Here is a 13,592-nt window from a genome sequence, read left to right on the forward strand (position 1 = left end):
TTGCCAAAAAAGGAGTGAGTGTCAGTCAATGGGACTGCTACGTCATGCCCACTTAGGAAAGAATTATGTTCACGTTATTATGTTTGTTGACACTTAAAACTAGCAACTGGGCAACGGCTGGTTATATTGCGACGCTGGAAACATAATGATGATGCATTTTTTCCAGTATTAGTCCCCGGATCTGTTGGATCATTGGCTCCGGGGGCCGGTTCAGGGGTTTCTGCTGCCCTCCAGCGGCCTACATGCGCAGCTGCAGTCCGGGCTGGGTAACCTCCTCCCCGGCCGCCGCCGCTCCGTGTTTGTGTATGTGGAATGCGGGTCAAGCGGAACTCACGGCAAAAACTGCGCTTCACATCAAACTCAAACACCGGCTTGCATCGGCCTGACGTGCTCTGTATGTACTGTCCACTTTATTTTCAACTCTACACGGTTTTAATTCATGTGCATATGTGCCAGAGTGTTCTTAACGGGCTATTTGAGCGAGTTTAGGTCTGTAGTATGGTCGCACTAGCAGCCCGCTAGGAAAACGCGACATCGTCATTTAAAATGGCGCCAAAGATTAACCTCATCCAGTGGATCGCTGGTAAACCTGCCACACTGTGTCCCGCTGGCTAGCAAATGCATCATTAACGTATTAATCAACACCTTCCATTTGTGTGTTCACGTTGATTTCAGGTAGTTTGTTTGAATCAATAATTGACCCTTAACCTTTGGCAGATCGCTGGTTGTGACTGGGATTTAATGAGCGGCACCGCAGGAGAAACCCCTATGTTAGCGGCATTGGATAATGCTAAATACAACTACGGTAATTTACGTGTAGCTTAGCCTCCAGCTAACTAGCTTACCGACGCTAGTAACCACCAACGTCATCTAAATGTAACGTGCAGGCTGTTACTGCTGCTGTTGAGAAAAACACAATATTAACCGGTTTCTTGGGGGGCAGTTTTCTAGAATGACCTATTTTTAATCTAACGTGGCGGAGTATTTTGAAAAAAAATCGTATCATAAACATTTCCACTTGAGGCGCCGGGTGTGGGCCCGCATGTTGCATAACGGTAGGGGGAGATTAGCAATCTGGCTAACGTTAGCCAGCTAGAGTCTGCAGTCGGGTAAAACAAATACAACGCTAGGTTGTGTTGTTGCTTTGAAGCAAATTATGATCAAATCGTAAACATACTATCTCGCCTTGTGTGTGTCACCGTGACGCTGGGGTAACGCCAATTAAAGAGGGTTTGGTTTAGTCAGCTGTTAGCTAAAGTTAGCCGCTAGTTAGCCTGCTTTCTGCTGTCTGTTGGTTGGAAGAAGGGGCGTCACACAAACCGTGGCTAGCCCGCTGTTAGCCTAGCCAGCTAAACCAGGGTTAGCATCTTCCCCCTTGTGCACGCTGGCAGCAGCAGACCCTGAGATATTTCCACCTGTCGGGAGTATAGAGTCCATGCTGTTGTGTTTTTTGCACGGCGCACACGAAGCTCATAGCGCTGCAAGGCGTTGTTTCCTGTCTGTGTTGCATGTGGTAACTTCTTGTTGTCATCGTTGGGACTGTGACTGTGGTGTGTGTGTGTCTGCACATCCCCGCAGGGCTGGTATGCTGTCAGATCAGGAGGAAACAGGTGGAATAGTGACAAGCGTTATAGTTCTGTCTTACTGTGGTGCTTTGCCTCGCGCTGCGTTGTTTCTAAGAACTGATATTTTAGTAATACATTTACAATTAGGGTGAGTTCACTTTCCTAGCATTCCTAAATGATCCTGGTTGTTCGAGTAGAAACTTGTCATTCAAGTTGTCATTTTTAATCATGTTAGTTGAGGATCACATCACATTGGTATCTTAAATAAACATATTAATTATTTTCAGCAGTGGTAATGTTTCGTACATTAACATGCTTTTATTTGTGGTGTAATTGTGCATCATTTCTGTGTGTTTTCTAAAGTTGGGGTTGTAGTAACTTGCTCATTGATTATGCCAGGATTTGATTCAATTCAACCTATCAACATATGGCACTAATGGTTATTATCATTGTCAATTTATCTAATGATTATTTTATTGATATTTTCTGTTTCTAGCTTCTCAGTTGTGAGGATTTGATGCTTTTCTTTGTCACACCTGACTGATTTAGAATTGTTGGGTGAAAAAAAAAAACATTTGAAGATGTCACCTAGCACTGTGGGACGCCATTTTTTACTATTTTCTATTTCATAGACAAAACGATCCATCAGTTCATTGAAAAAATAATCCTCAGATTGTTAGATAATGAAAATAATAATTAGATTAAACATTCAGTCTATGAAACATCACAAAACTGTGAAAAATGAGTACATGGTTATGTCATTAAATATCTTTTTTTTTTCTGATTAACAGTCCTTAATCCAAAAAATATTACATTTCTATCATGTAAAACAAGGAAAAGCAGCAAAGTCTCACATTTGAGGACCTGGAACCATAAAATGATTGATTGATTATTAAAATTATTGCTTCAATTGATTAATTAACTAATCTTTGAAAGTTATTTGCGCCAGTTTTGAGTCTGAATTCTTATCAGTTTCTCAAGTGTTGGAGTTTTACTTTATCTTAACCCCCTGCCTTGTCTGTGAAGTGTCCCCACGCCGGAGCTCCGCAGACAGACAACGATGAAGAGAAGCAGGCACCCCAGCAGCAGTGATGACTCCGACAATGGAAGTAAGCAAAATATTGTCTCTGCTGACTCATTCACACCAGGCCCAAATATAGACCTGAATTAGGTCAGTACAACCCTGCCACTTTCCTCAAATTCACAAGTGAAAGTGCAGTAATGTAAAGTCAGCAGGATCAGAGGAAACGCTAACTTTAATTCTTACATAACTCATTTTGGCTTATATTTAATCATTACATACAAGTTAAGTTTGATTTGTAGTTGTTGTCATCTGTTTCTTGCCATTACTAAATAACAATTTCATTTTCAAATAACATTTTCTTTGTCAGAGGAGTTGTTTTGTCCTGAAAATGTACCTTCCATCTTGTTAATGTCAGTGTCAGTAAATCTACACTTCATGTTCAGGAAGGAAACAAAGAGAAAGAAAAAGAAAGAAGGGCGGCAGATGGATAAAGAATAAGGAAAAGGAAAAGAAGCTCCACAGTCTGAGAGACAGGAGACAGAGTAGGGACAGGAGGCGCATTTGGACCTTAAAAGACATCCCGGCAGGTCAGGCAGACAGGCTGAACTCAGTGCCGTTTGTTTCATCGTCCATAAATTCTCGGATGGGTTAGCTTTTTATCACATAATACAAAATGCTTGGGTAAGTTGCTAATCACAGAAAAAGCACACAAGTGTGTAGATGCTTCCCTGTGATTGTTTGGATTTTTCTTATCCAATTTATCTGATGTGCCATCTGGTATCAAAACAAACCCAAAGCTCTTATGGGAGATTGCTTTTAGCCAGCTCTCATTCAGGGGTTTGTGAGGTGAACAGTTCAGTGCTGCGTTTTATGATAAAGAATTAGAAAGACTGATATAACTCTGTCTGCTGATGAAGACTGTGTGTCTGACGGCTCTGAGAAAAACTAGAAAGTGGACGTGAAGTTAAGAATGTTTTATCAAGCTGTTTGAAATGAGATTCAGATATATTTCTGACAAGTTCGGGAAACGTTTTAAAAATTTGCCCTGCATACATGAACCATATGTACACAGATTGATTCTATAATATGTAAAACGCATAAAAGTAAAAAAATACAGTGTTTTTAGATTTGACGTAAAAATTCTTCAGGCTTTCAAGGTGCCACACTTAGTGCAGATGAAGGCTTGGATTAGTTTTCTCCTGGTCTCAGTGCGGCAAAGTGTCTGTAATATATAATAAGACAAAAGTCAAACTAGTAACAACTAATGAAATGAAACTGAAAACTGAAAAAAATCTGTTGCACCATTTTGACTATACAAACTAACCAAGTTTCCCCAATGGGGGAAATCCATACAGTTCTTGAGGATGTGAGGTTGTTCAATGTTCATTAGAGCAGCAGCTGCAGAAACAGACGAAGAAGACATGCTGAGACCTTTGCTCACTCTCTGTGGTGTTTCTCCTCCAGGTAACTCTACCTGCTGGTCCCAGCATTCATCGCAGCCGAGGAGGGGCACCGGACAGAAACCCTCCGAGGTACGTCCCTCCATCCAACTCAACCATGATGCTGTAGGATGATTAGATAAACACATAAACACGTGTGTAGTTCATGTCATCAACAGTCTTCCTATATTCTGTATATCTTGTTATAATTTGATTATAGTTTTATATCTTATTTTAAAAAATATGAAAACAATAGTTATATTAATCAAAAAAGGGACTTTGATAAACTTTTTAAATAATTTAAGGAACATTTTGAGGTCTGACATTAAACCATGTCAAAATATCTTTGAAATAAAATTTTATATGATGCGTTAACCTATGTATTTTGGCACGAGACAGCGAGTCCTTGAGAGTGGAAACGTCTCTCTTGTTATCTGCTGCACAGTCTGTGGACTTGGTCCCTGCAGGCCACTGTACACTCCCTTTGACCGAGGGCCAGTCAAATTAAAGCAAAACAATGACTCCGGCCCGAGCAGGATCCTGATTGGCCGGTTCCCATTCAGCTGGCTGCACTCGGCCCGGTAGTTTTTTTTTAACCTGTGTAAACACTGATAAACGATATCGCTGTGCAAAAAAGGCAAATGTTATTTTCATTTGTCATTATCAATTTATCCAGCAGTTATTTTATTCATTAGTTGATTAATCATTCAGCCAGTGAAGCAAAACAATTTTCTTCAATTGTGATGTTATGAAATGTTTTTTTTTAACAGTCTAGTAGATAAAAATATTTAAATACTAAAAGGTTAAAAAGTTAAAGCAGCTAATTCTCACATGTGAGGACCTGGAATCAGCACATTTTGGGCATTTTGGCTTTAAAAATTACTTAAATTATTAATTAATTATTAAAGTAGTTGCTGATCAGTTGTCGACTAATCATTGCAGCTTGAAATTCGAGGTTGTAAAGACAATTATTACCAAAAATTTGCACTTTTGCAACTTTGGGTCCGTTTTCAACTTTATTCCAGATGAAATAATTGATCGTGAGTCATTGATTGTGTGGTGTTTTAATATTTTCACATCTGCTTTCCAGGCAGCTCCTCCTTTTCTCTGACAGCTGAAAGTATTCCTCCGTACAGTCAGAGCAACACTGTAGTTATTAATGCAGTGAAATGTTTAAGTGCTGTGCCGACTGTTGTTGTTGTTGTGTGCTGCAGGTGTTCAGGACGGACCTGATCACCGCCATGAAGGTGCACGACTCGTACCAGCTAAACCCAGAGGACTACTACGTCCTCGCCGACCCGTGGAGGCAGGAGTGGGAGAAGGGCGTCCAGGTCCCCGTCAGCCCCCAGTCCATCCCACAGCCCGTGGCCAGGTAGGACAACAGACAGATCGCTGTAACACCTGAAAGTCACAGCTGTGATCCTGAGAGTTTCCACCACTGCAGGAGAGGCTCGTGAAGTTAAAGTCTGTGTAGACAGCGACTTTAACAGCCTCTCTTTTACAGTCAGTTTTACAGGCGTGCAGTCAGAAAGTTAAGTAACAAAACCTGAGTCGTTCAAATAGAGACTGAAAACGTTGTGTTACGGGTGTTGTTGTTTTTAATCTACCAAAAAGAAACTTAAACAGGCGTTTGCACCAGAGCTGGACAGATGTGTTGAAGATTTATTGGTATTGGATTATATGTCAGCCTCCCACTCTGTGTGTATCTTGAATGTATATATAAATCTAAACAGTTCCTTATCAAGATTGTTTATTTATTTTATGTGATTATGTTAAAACAATGATTATCAGCTTATATATTGTTATAAAATCTCTCAAGTACCGACAGCAGCATCAGCCTTAACCTGCACACAGGATAGGTTGTACATAGAACTATACTGTATGTGCAAGACAGTAAATGTAAGTGTGTGTGTGTGTCCCGGCTGTGTTGTGCAGGGTGCTGGCAGAGAAAGGGAAGGAGGTCATGTTTGTGAGGCCAAAGAAGCTGATCCGGACGTCGGGCACCGAGGCGCTGGGCTACGTCGACATCCGGACGCTGGCGGAGGGGATGTGCCGCTACGACCTGAACGAGGAGGACGTGACCTGGCTGCAGATCATCAACCAGGAGTTCGCTGAGATGGGTGAGTCGCCAGACATATGGAAGTCTAATGTTTTTTGTTTTAAGAGGTAACACGTCACAAATGTTGGGTACCGCTGTTTCACTGGATCAGTGTGGCGCTGGTTTAGAAGCTGATTCTGTACAATGTGAAGCTGCAGAAAAGAAACTGGATACTCAGCAGTGTCGGTTTTGGTTTTATCATCCCATAGTTGTACTGACAAAACTGACACAGGGGCCTGCGAGTCAAGTTATCTTTAACTCCCTCTCAGCTTCACTCCATCCAAGCTATAATCTCTGTTTATATCAGGACGTCTGAGGTTTTGTTTCCAGTAGAGACTCCCGTTGTTATTTTTCTGGCTGATTTCAGGCTGCGTTTGTTGCTTTGACCACATCTTTGTTTGGATACATATAATTATCTAAAGTTATCAACAGCTCGTTTTATCGAGTCATTGTGGTCAGATGACTTCGTAGTAATTAAATGTTTTGTGGCTGTTGGGTAAAAGACGTTATCGCCAACTGACAGCTGTTAGAAGAAAAAGGAAACGAGTGGTTAGTTTTAAACGTTGTTCATAATTTCAATGACTGTGTCATTTTGTCAACTAATCAAAATGATGAAAACTGGATTTCACTAGAGGAGGTTTTTATTAGAGTAAGAAAAAATGTCTGATCATTATCAAGTACAACATCAACAAAAGGATTAAAATAAACCTGGTGACAAACAAGTTGTGCAACATTACCTCCGTCTGTTTGCAGCCATGCCGCCGCTGGACGAGATCACCATGGAGCGGGTGATGGAGGAGCTCGAGCGGCGCTGCCACGACAACATGACGCACGCCATGGAGACGGAGGAGGGCTTGGGCATCGAGTACGACGAGGACGTGGTGTGTGACGTGTGCCAGTCGCCCGACGGGGAGGACAACAACGAGATGGTGTTCTGCGACAAGTGCAACATCTGCGTCCACCAGGTCAGAGGTCGTCACACAGACTCACTTTGATGCACTTAACATGAAGAAAAAAAACTGTTAATTAAAGTTGCATAATTGCTTTTTGTCATTAATATTAATAGATGAGTTTGAGCAACTTCCACTGTCTGTCTCACTTTCATAACTTTATTTATAAGAGTACACAAATTATGACAAAATATGGTAATTTAGAGATAATGCCGGCTTTATGCTCAGTAACATGTAACACAATAAGTCACAGTGAGATGTGATTCTGAAGCTTCACTGTGGATGAAAAGTACAATGAAAACGACTCGTCTAACATGTCAGATCAGCTGTTTCTGTGACTTCATCACACACACACACACACACACACACACACTTGTCTTGATTTGCTGCTGCTGTATTGATCCTTGTTCTGCTGTCTGGAAGCTGAGTATCTGTCTGGTCTGTTTGCGTTTCTCACCAGGCGTGTTACGGCATCCAGAAAGTCCCCAAGGGCAGCTGGCTGTGTCGGATCTGCGCCCTCGGCATCCTGCCAAAGTGCCAGCTGTGTCCCAAGAAGGGCGGAGCCATGAAGCCGACCCGAAGTGGAACCAAGTGGGTCCACGTCAGCTGTGCCTTGTGGATTCCAGAGGTAAAGACAATTTCTACCTGCAGACAGTCACAGTCGTGTATATATATTTAAACTTTTTGTGTGTTTTCACAGTTTTAGATACTTGTCACACTTGCTGCAACATTGTTAAAGGAGCTATTCGTAAGTTTTGCTATTGCTACATAGCTAACGTTAGCAGTAACAGCTGTTTACTCACCAGTCTAGAAGAAACGATGAGTTCAGCATCAAACTTCATTCCTTTACTCACCAACAGCTGTCTCCAGAGGTGGAAAACAACATGTTAACTCTTTAGTGTCTTGAGGTTTTTAATGTCTGTCACACTGCTACTGACCTTGATTCAGATTATTTTCAAACTGCTAAACAACTCACGCTTCAGTTAGAAAAGATGATCCATCACAGCAAATGAGAAGCCGACAATCACGTTTTACAAATTTGCGTCAGGTGCTAATATCAACATGAACATTGTTTCACACAAGTGCTTGTTAGAGAAACTGTTTGTGTCTCTGCTTGTAAAAAAAAAAATCAGTTTTAATCTTTGAAGTACAATTTTTAACCCGAAGTCTGTTTGCGAACCAAAACCTACTGTGACCGTTAACAGCGTGAGGGAGTTTAAACACTGACTGTTGTTAGTGTTGCGAAAACAGCACAAGCACTACAGGAGGTTTTATTCCCACCGGAGCAACAGTGGCTGAACATTTCTGCACACGTGGTGGTGATTAATACAAACATGTCGATGTCAGGGTCACCTGCGCCGACGTTGGAACAACACGAGTCTCATTATGTGTTAATTGTGCCGTGCAGGTGAGCATCGGGAATCCAGAGAAGATGGAGCCGATCACCAACGTGTCCCACATCCCCAGCAACAGATGGGCGCTGATCTGCTGCCTGTGCAAAGAGAAGACCGGAGCGTGTATACAGGTAGAGACGCCGCTCGCGTTTCACTCCCAACAAACACTGAGACTTTTAATGTAATGAGACGCGAAAAGCGAAGCGAGACCCCGCCCGCCCGGTAGTAAGTGATATCCTCTGTGTTTGTTAGCGCTGCGGAGCGTTCACGGCGAGCGTGATGCTGCATCTGTTCCCTCTGCTGTTCACAGTCGAACACATGGGAAATGAAATTGTAATGACTTCACAGCTCAGCAGGGGGGAGGAGGGAGGAGGCCGCTCATCAGAAAACACATTTTTTCTGCTGTCACTTTCCTTAGAGTGACAGCAGAAAACTTTATCAATGTAACTGATTAGTATAAATGGATTTCCAGATATAATCCGGGTATAAAATGATGATTTTATGGATCTATTATTGGATGTTCAAGGATTATAGTGCTACCAGAACGTTTACATTTATTCTAGTTGGAGTCAGAGTTAAACCTCATCTTGTGTCTTTAGGAAACATTTGAAGTGTTTTTTTAATGTTTCTAAATCTGACTTATTGTTATTGCTGCTGCTTTAGTGCTCAGCGAAAAACTGCCGGACTGCCTTCCACGTGACGTGCGGCCTCCACGCCAGCCTTGAAATGAACACCATCCTCACAGAGGACGACGAGGTCAAGTTCAAGTCCTACTGCCCCAAACACTCGGGGCTCGAGGGCGCCGAGTCCAGAGACGGAGAATCGGGGGGCGAGGAGGAGAAGGAGGGCGTCAGAGACAAGAAGGGCAGGAGGAGAGGCAGGGTGAGAGTGGAGGAAGACGCCGCCTCCTCCTCTTCTTCTTCCTATGTGGTCCCTCAGCTCATCGACAGAGCGCCCGGCGACCCGGAGGCCCTCAGCAGCCGCCAGCAGGACAAGAGAGTCAGCTTCCGCAAGCTGAAGCTGCAGGAGATGGAGGAGGAGTTCTACCAGTTTGTGGAGGTGGAGGAGGTGGCGAGTCACCTGAAGCTGCCGCCGGAGGTGGTGGACTTCCTCTACCAGTACTGGAAGCTGAAACGCAAAGCCAACTTCAACCAGCCCCTCCTCACGCCCAAGAAGGACGAGGAGGAGAGCCTGGCGCGCCGCGAGCAGGAGGTGCTGCTGCGGCGGCTGCAGCTCTTCACACACCTGCGCCAGGACCTGGAGAGGGTAGGTTTCCACTTCAGCAGCAGCAGCAAGGCTCAGAGGAGCACAGGGAGAAGCAGAGGCCAGAAGGAAAACATCTTGAAGAGGAGGGAGTGACGGCCTGTTGGCCAAAGAAATGTTTCAAATAAATTTAAATTAAGTCAGAGTTCAGAGTTTTTATTGATCCATAGAGCAGAAGTTCATATTATAGAATCAGATGTAGGAATGACTGAGCTGTTTAAAATGAAATAATTAGAGTGAGAGCGTCACACATGAGGTGGAAACAGGAGGCTAGTGTCGTGCTGTGTATGTACTGTACATAATATAACAACATGTTACATACAAGAGAATATTATATAATAGGGCTGCGACTAACGACTAATTAATGTTTTGATCAATAGATTAAGTTATTTAGATTTAAACAATTCATTGAAGGAGTAAACAGGGTTGTGCTGGTGAGATTTAAAACTGTAATTAGCACAACAAGCAGAAGAAAAAGAATAAAAAAATAAGAATAACTAATAATTATATGTGCCAACAGGAAACTACTCATACACTATACAAGGAGAAAGATGATCACCACATACAAAATATATACAAGTATCTTGACTCCTGAAATAAGCCTTCAAAGTTTTGTGATGATGATGATGATGATGTTGCATTTTCCTCAATTTAGCTCTCCTGTGTCTGATTCAGTTGTTCAGTCTGTAAAATGTCAAATGTCTCAGCATCGTCTCGTCCAAGACACAATCACAATCAATTTAAATTCATGAAGCAGCAAGTTGTTAAATGTAATGAACTGGACCTGGAAGCTCCAGAGGTGGAGGATGTTAATCTGATATGATCTTAATCTGCATCAAGTTCTAGTTACAGTTTCACAGACATATGAATATGTATATGATAATTAAACTGACAGCTCTAACACGCAGGCTGAGTTTTTACAAGGCACCTTAGCCACCGTTTGCTGACAGGAAAGTTGTATCAAAGGTCACAAGTATTTGTGGGTATGTGGAATGTTTTTTTAAGCTCTCGGTCTATATTAATGTCCGTGTGCTCTGACCTGCTGCTCTTTAGGTTCGTAACCTGACCTACATGGTGACTCGGAGGGAGAAGATGAAGCGTTCGCTGTGGAGGGTCCAGGAGCAGATCTTCCAGCACCAAGTCAGGCTGCTGGACCACGAGCTGCTCACAGGTCAGTGGACGGGACGACAGAACGAAAGACACATTCAATTCAACATGGAAAATACACTTATGTCCATTTGCATTTTAAATAAAATGTTGTTTTTAATGAATAAGAATCTGTTATTTAAAGTTAAAATTTTTGCCCTTGTGATTTAGATTCACAAGTTTTAAGTTGACTTTTTCATTTGTAAAACCTCATCTGATCTCTAATGATTTGATAAAGGCTGGGTAATTATTGATGAAGTCACTAATTAATTATTCCTATAGAAAGGAAATAATCAGAGAACTGTTCTTCTGATCGGCATCAAAACAAAATCTTCACGTGTAAAAAGACAAACTTTGCAGAAATTAAGGATAATATTATTGGATCATATCACAAAATGTTGAACATGAGTGTAAAGGTGGACTGTATTCTGTCTGTTTCAGGGGATCCCTCAGCGAAGGATCTGGAGAAGCTCTTCTCTCTGGGCTGGTTATCCTCTCAGGGCTCCCAGTCTCGCTCGTCCTGGAGCCACTCGGGACTGAAAACCAAACGAGGCTCTGTAAAGCAGGAAAAGAGGAAAAGCAGCGACAGAAAGAGCTTCTCCGACTCACCGCACACGCACAAGAAGGACAATCTGAGCAAACCACTGGAGACAAAGGACAGTAAAAGCTCTCGAATCAAAGAGGCGGGGCCCGCTGAGGCTGCGAGCGACGCCGAAATCCAAAACTCTGACATCAATCAGGAGATCCAGTTCCCAAAGCTCCAGAAGCTGGAGGTCGTTCAGGAAACAGTCGCTGTCAAGCTGCACAAACCCGAGAGCAGGAAAGGTCCTCGGAGGGACGCCCCGGCACCCGAGCACGAGGCGCTGACCAGAGGGAAACGAGACATCGACCACGAGCAGGAGGAGAGGAGGAGGAAGAGGAGGAGCGAGGTGACGGAGAGCTTCTCCAGCCAGGTGAAGAACAAGTTCGGGTCAAAGCATCTGGAGAAAACGGTGTCCATCAGGCTGGTGGATATCAGAAACTCTGACACCGATGATTACTTCTTAGACGAAGGAATGACCAAAAGAAGCCCCGTCTCTCTGGATGTGACGACCAACACTAAATTTAACAAAGCCAGCGTGGCATTGGACGCCGCCACTGCCACTAAAGCCAACGGCTGGCTGAGGAAAAGCCAGGCCAGCGGCTCCCACACATCCAATGGATCTGTGGGCGGACACCTAAAAGGCTGGGGCAAGTTCAGGATCCCTAAAAGGAGCGAGAGGCCTCTGACAATGAGGGAACAGGAGGAGGAGGCGGAGCAACGCAAGCCGCTGCTGAGGCCGCTGACCAACACGCCGGAGCCGTCGTACCCCAGAACGCGACTCCGCACGGGGACGGAGAACGACGGCTACGCCTCCGACTCCAAGCCGGGCGACGGCGACGTGGAGCCCTGCTTGAAACGATGCCACTCCCACCAGCTGCGGGGCGACTCGTCTCTCGGCCGCCGCTACGGGTCTGACATCATCCGCCGAGGCGTGCTGGCCTCCTGATGGCGGAGCAACACTTTGAGAATAAGCTGCACTGTGTTAGTGGGACAAGAACGACGGTCGCTATTTGTACCTTTATTTTTCTGGATGAATCATGAAATGCCTAGATTAAAAACAGAGCTGATATTTATTTTTTATTTGTAACATATGTAAAAGTGGGAAATATTTTACTTTTTACTTTATTTTGAGCTAGTTTAAAATTTTTTTTCCTCAAAGTAGAAAGATGTCAAGTTGCCACTTAAACGCTTGCTCAGATATTTACAAGCAAAAGCATCAACTAGGGAGAAGTTGTGATTGTTGCTTGGGACCATAAGCTTGCAATGTAATTTGTTTTTGGCATAGTATTAAACTCGACCACGAGTCGGTTGCACTTAGTCGAAAAAGCTGAAACAGATAATCCTCCCCTTGTCAGCGACATAGGACTCTATAGGTCTGTTTTTTTGTTTTTTTTTTAATTTTAATATCAAGCTTCGACAGCCACAAACAGGGAGTCAAACTGCCCTTTTATCGATATTTAAACTCATCGTTTCTTCAGTCTGTGTCCGGAGCTCAAAGCGATGAAGTGAGAAACCACAAACCGACAAAAAGAGAAAAGGAATCCAGACTGATGTTTTACCCGTCATCAGCACTTAAGTGTAATTGAACTGCGATCGTATCGTATCCATCATGTGCCTAACTTTTATTTGAAGCGTTTGCACTACGAGAGGACGGCACAGGTGTGAGGTATGAGTAGAGTTATTTTTACACTGAAAAATTACAAAAGCGTTTTGTACCCTCGGCCGCTGCTGTACTACTACTGTTATGCAAAATGAACCTTGTTTTGTCTTTTGTCTTAAAGAGGAATAAACACTCTGGAGGACTTAGTCTGGGATCTGTGTCTGATTAATCTTCTTCTTGCTTTTGCATGATGCAGATTCAAACTGGAAAATGTTATTCTGAATTTTCAGTCTTTGTGTTGATGTTTTTTTTTGGTATAAATACCAGTTGAATGACGAGTTGATTTAATCGATCAACAGTTTTAAGTAAAATTTTTTAGCAAAAATACAAAATCGACTCATTCCAGCTTCTCATGAGATATTTGCTGCTTTTCTGTTTTATAATCATCAATCAACTGAATCTCTGGATTCTGGACAAAACATTTGTAATTTCTTAAATTGACAAAATAAAAAGTTAAATCCATAATGAAA

The 13,592-nt window shown here is 42.9% G+C and overlaps 1 protein-coding gene across 1 annotated transcript; it reads left to right on the top strand.

The window, feature by feature from the left end:
* Positions 1-265: 265 nt before the first annotated feature.
* On the top strand, positions 266-13,268 carry jade1 (jade family PHD finger 1). The gene is made up of 11 exons (XM_023396368.2): positions 266-394; positions 2,592-2,674; positions 4,054-4,121; positions 5,243-5,400; positions 5,964-6,148; positions 6,880-7,091; positions 7,537-7,704; positions 8,485-8,601; positions 9,134-9,736; positions 10,787-10,904; positions 11,321-13,268. The coding sequence occupies exons 2-11, from the start codon at positions 2,626-2,628 to the stop codon at positions 12,406-12,408; spliced, it is 2,766 nt and encodes a 921-aa protein (XP_023252136.1). The 5' UTR covers positions 266-394; positions 2,592-2,625; the 3' UTR covers positions 12,409-13,268.
* The last annotated feature ends 324 nt before the right edge of the window (positions 13,269-13,592 follow it).

This window comes from Seriola lalandi, unplaced genomic scaffold (genome assembly GCF_002814215.2).
Source record: "Seriola lalandi dorsalis isolate HSWRI2012SDOR001 ecotype SW California unplaced genomic scaffold, Sedor1 jcf7180002054976, whole genome shotgun sequence".
In the NCBI taxonomy this organism is placed as follows: Eukaryota; Metazoa; Chordata; class Actinopteri; order Carangiformes; family Carangidae; genus Seriola; species Seriola lalandi.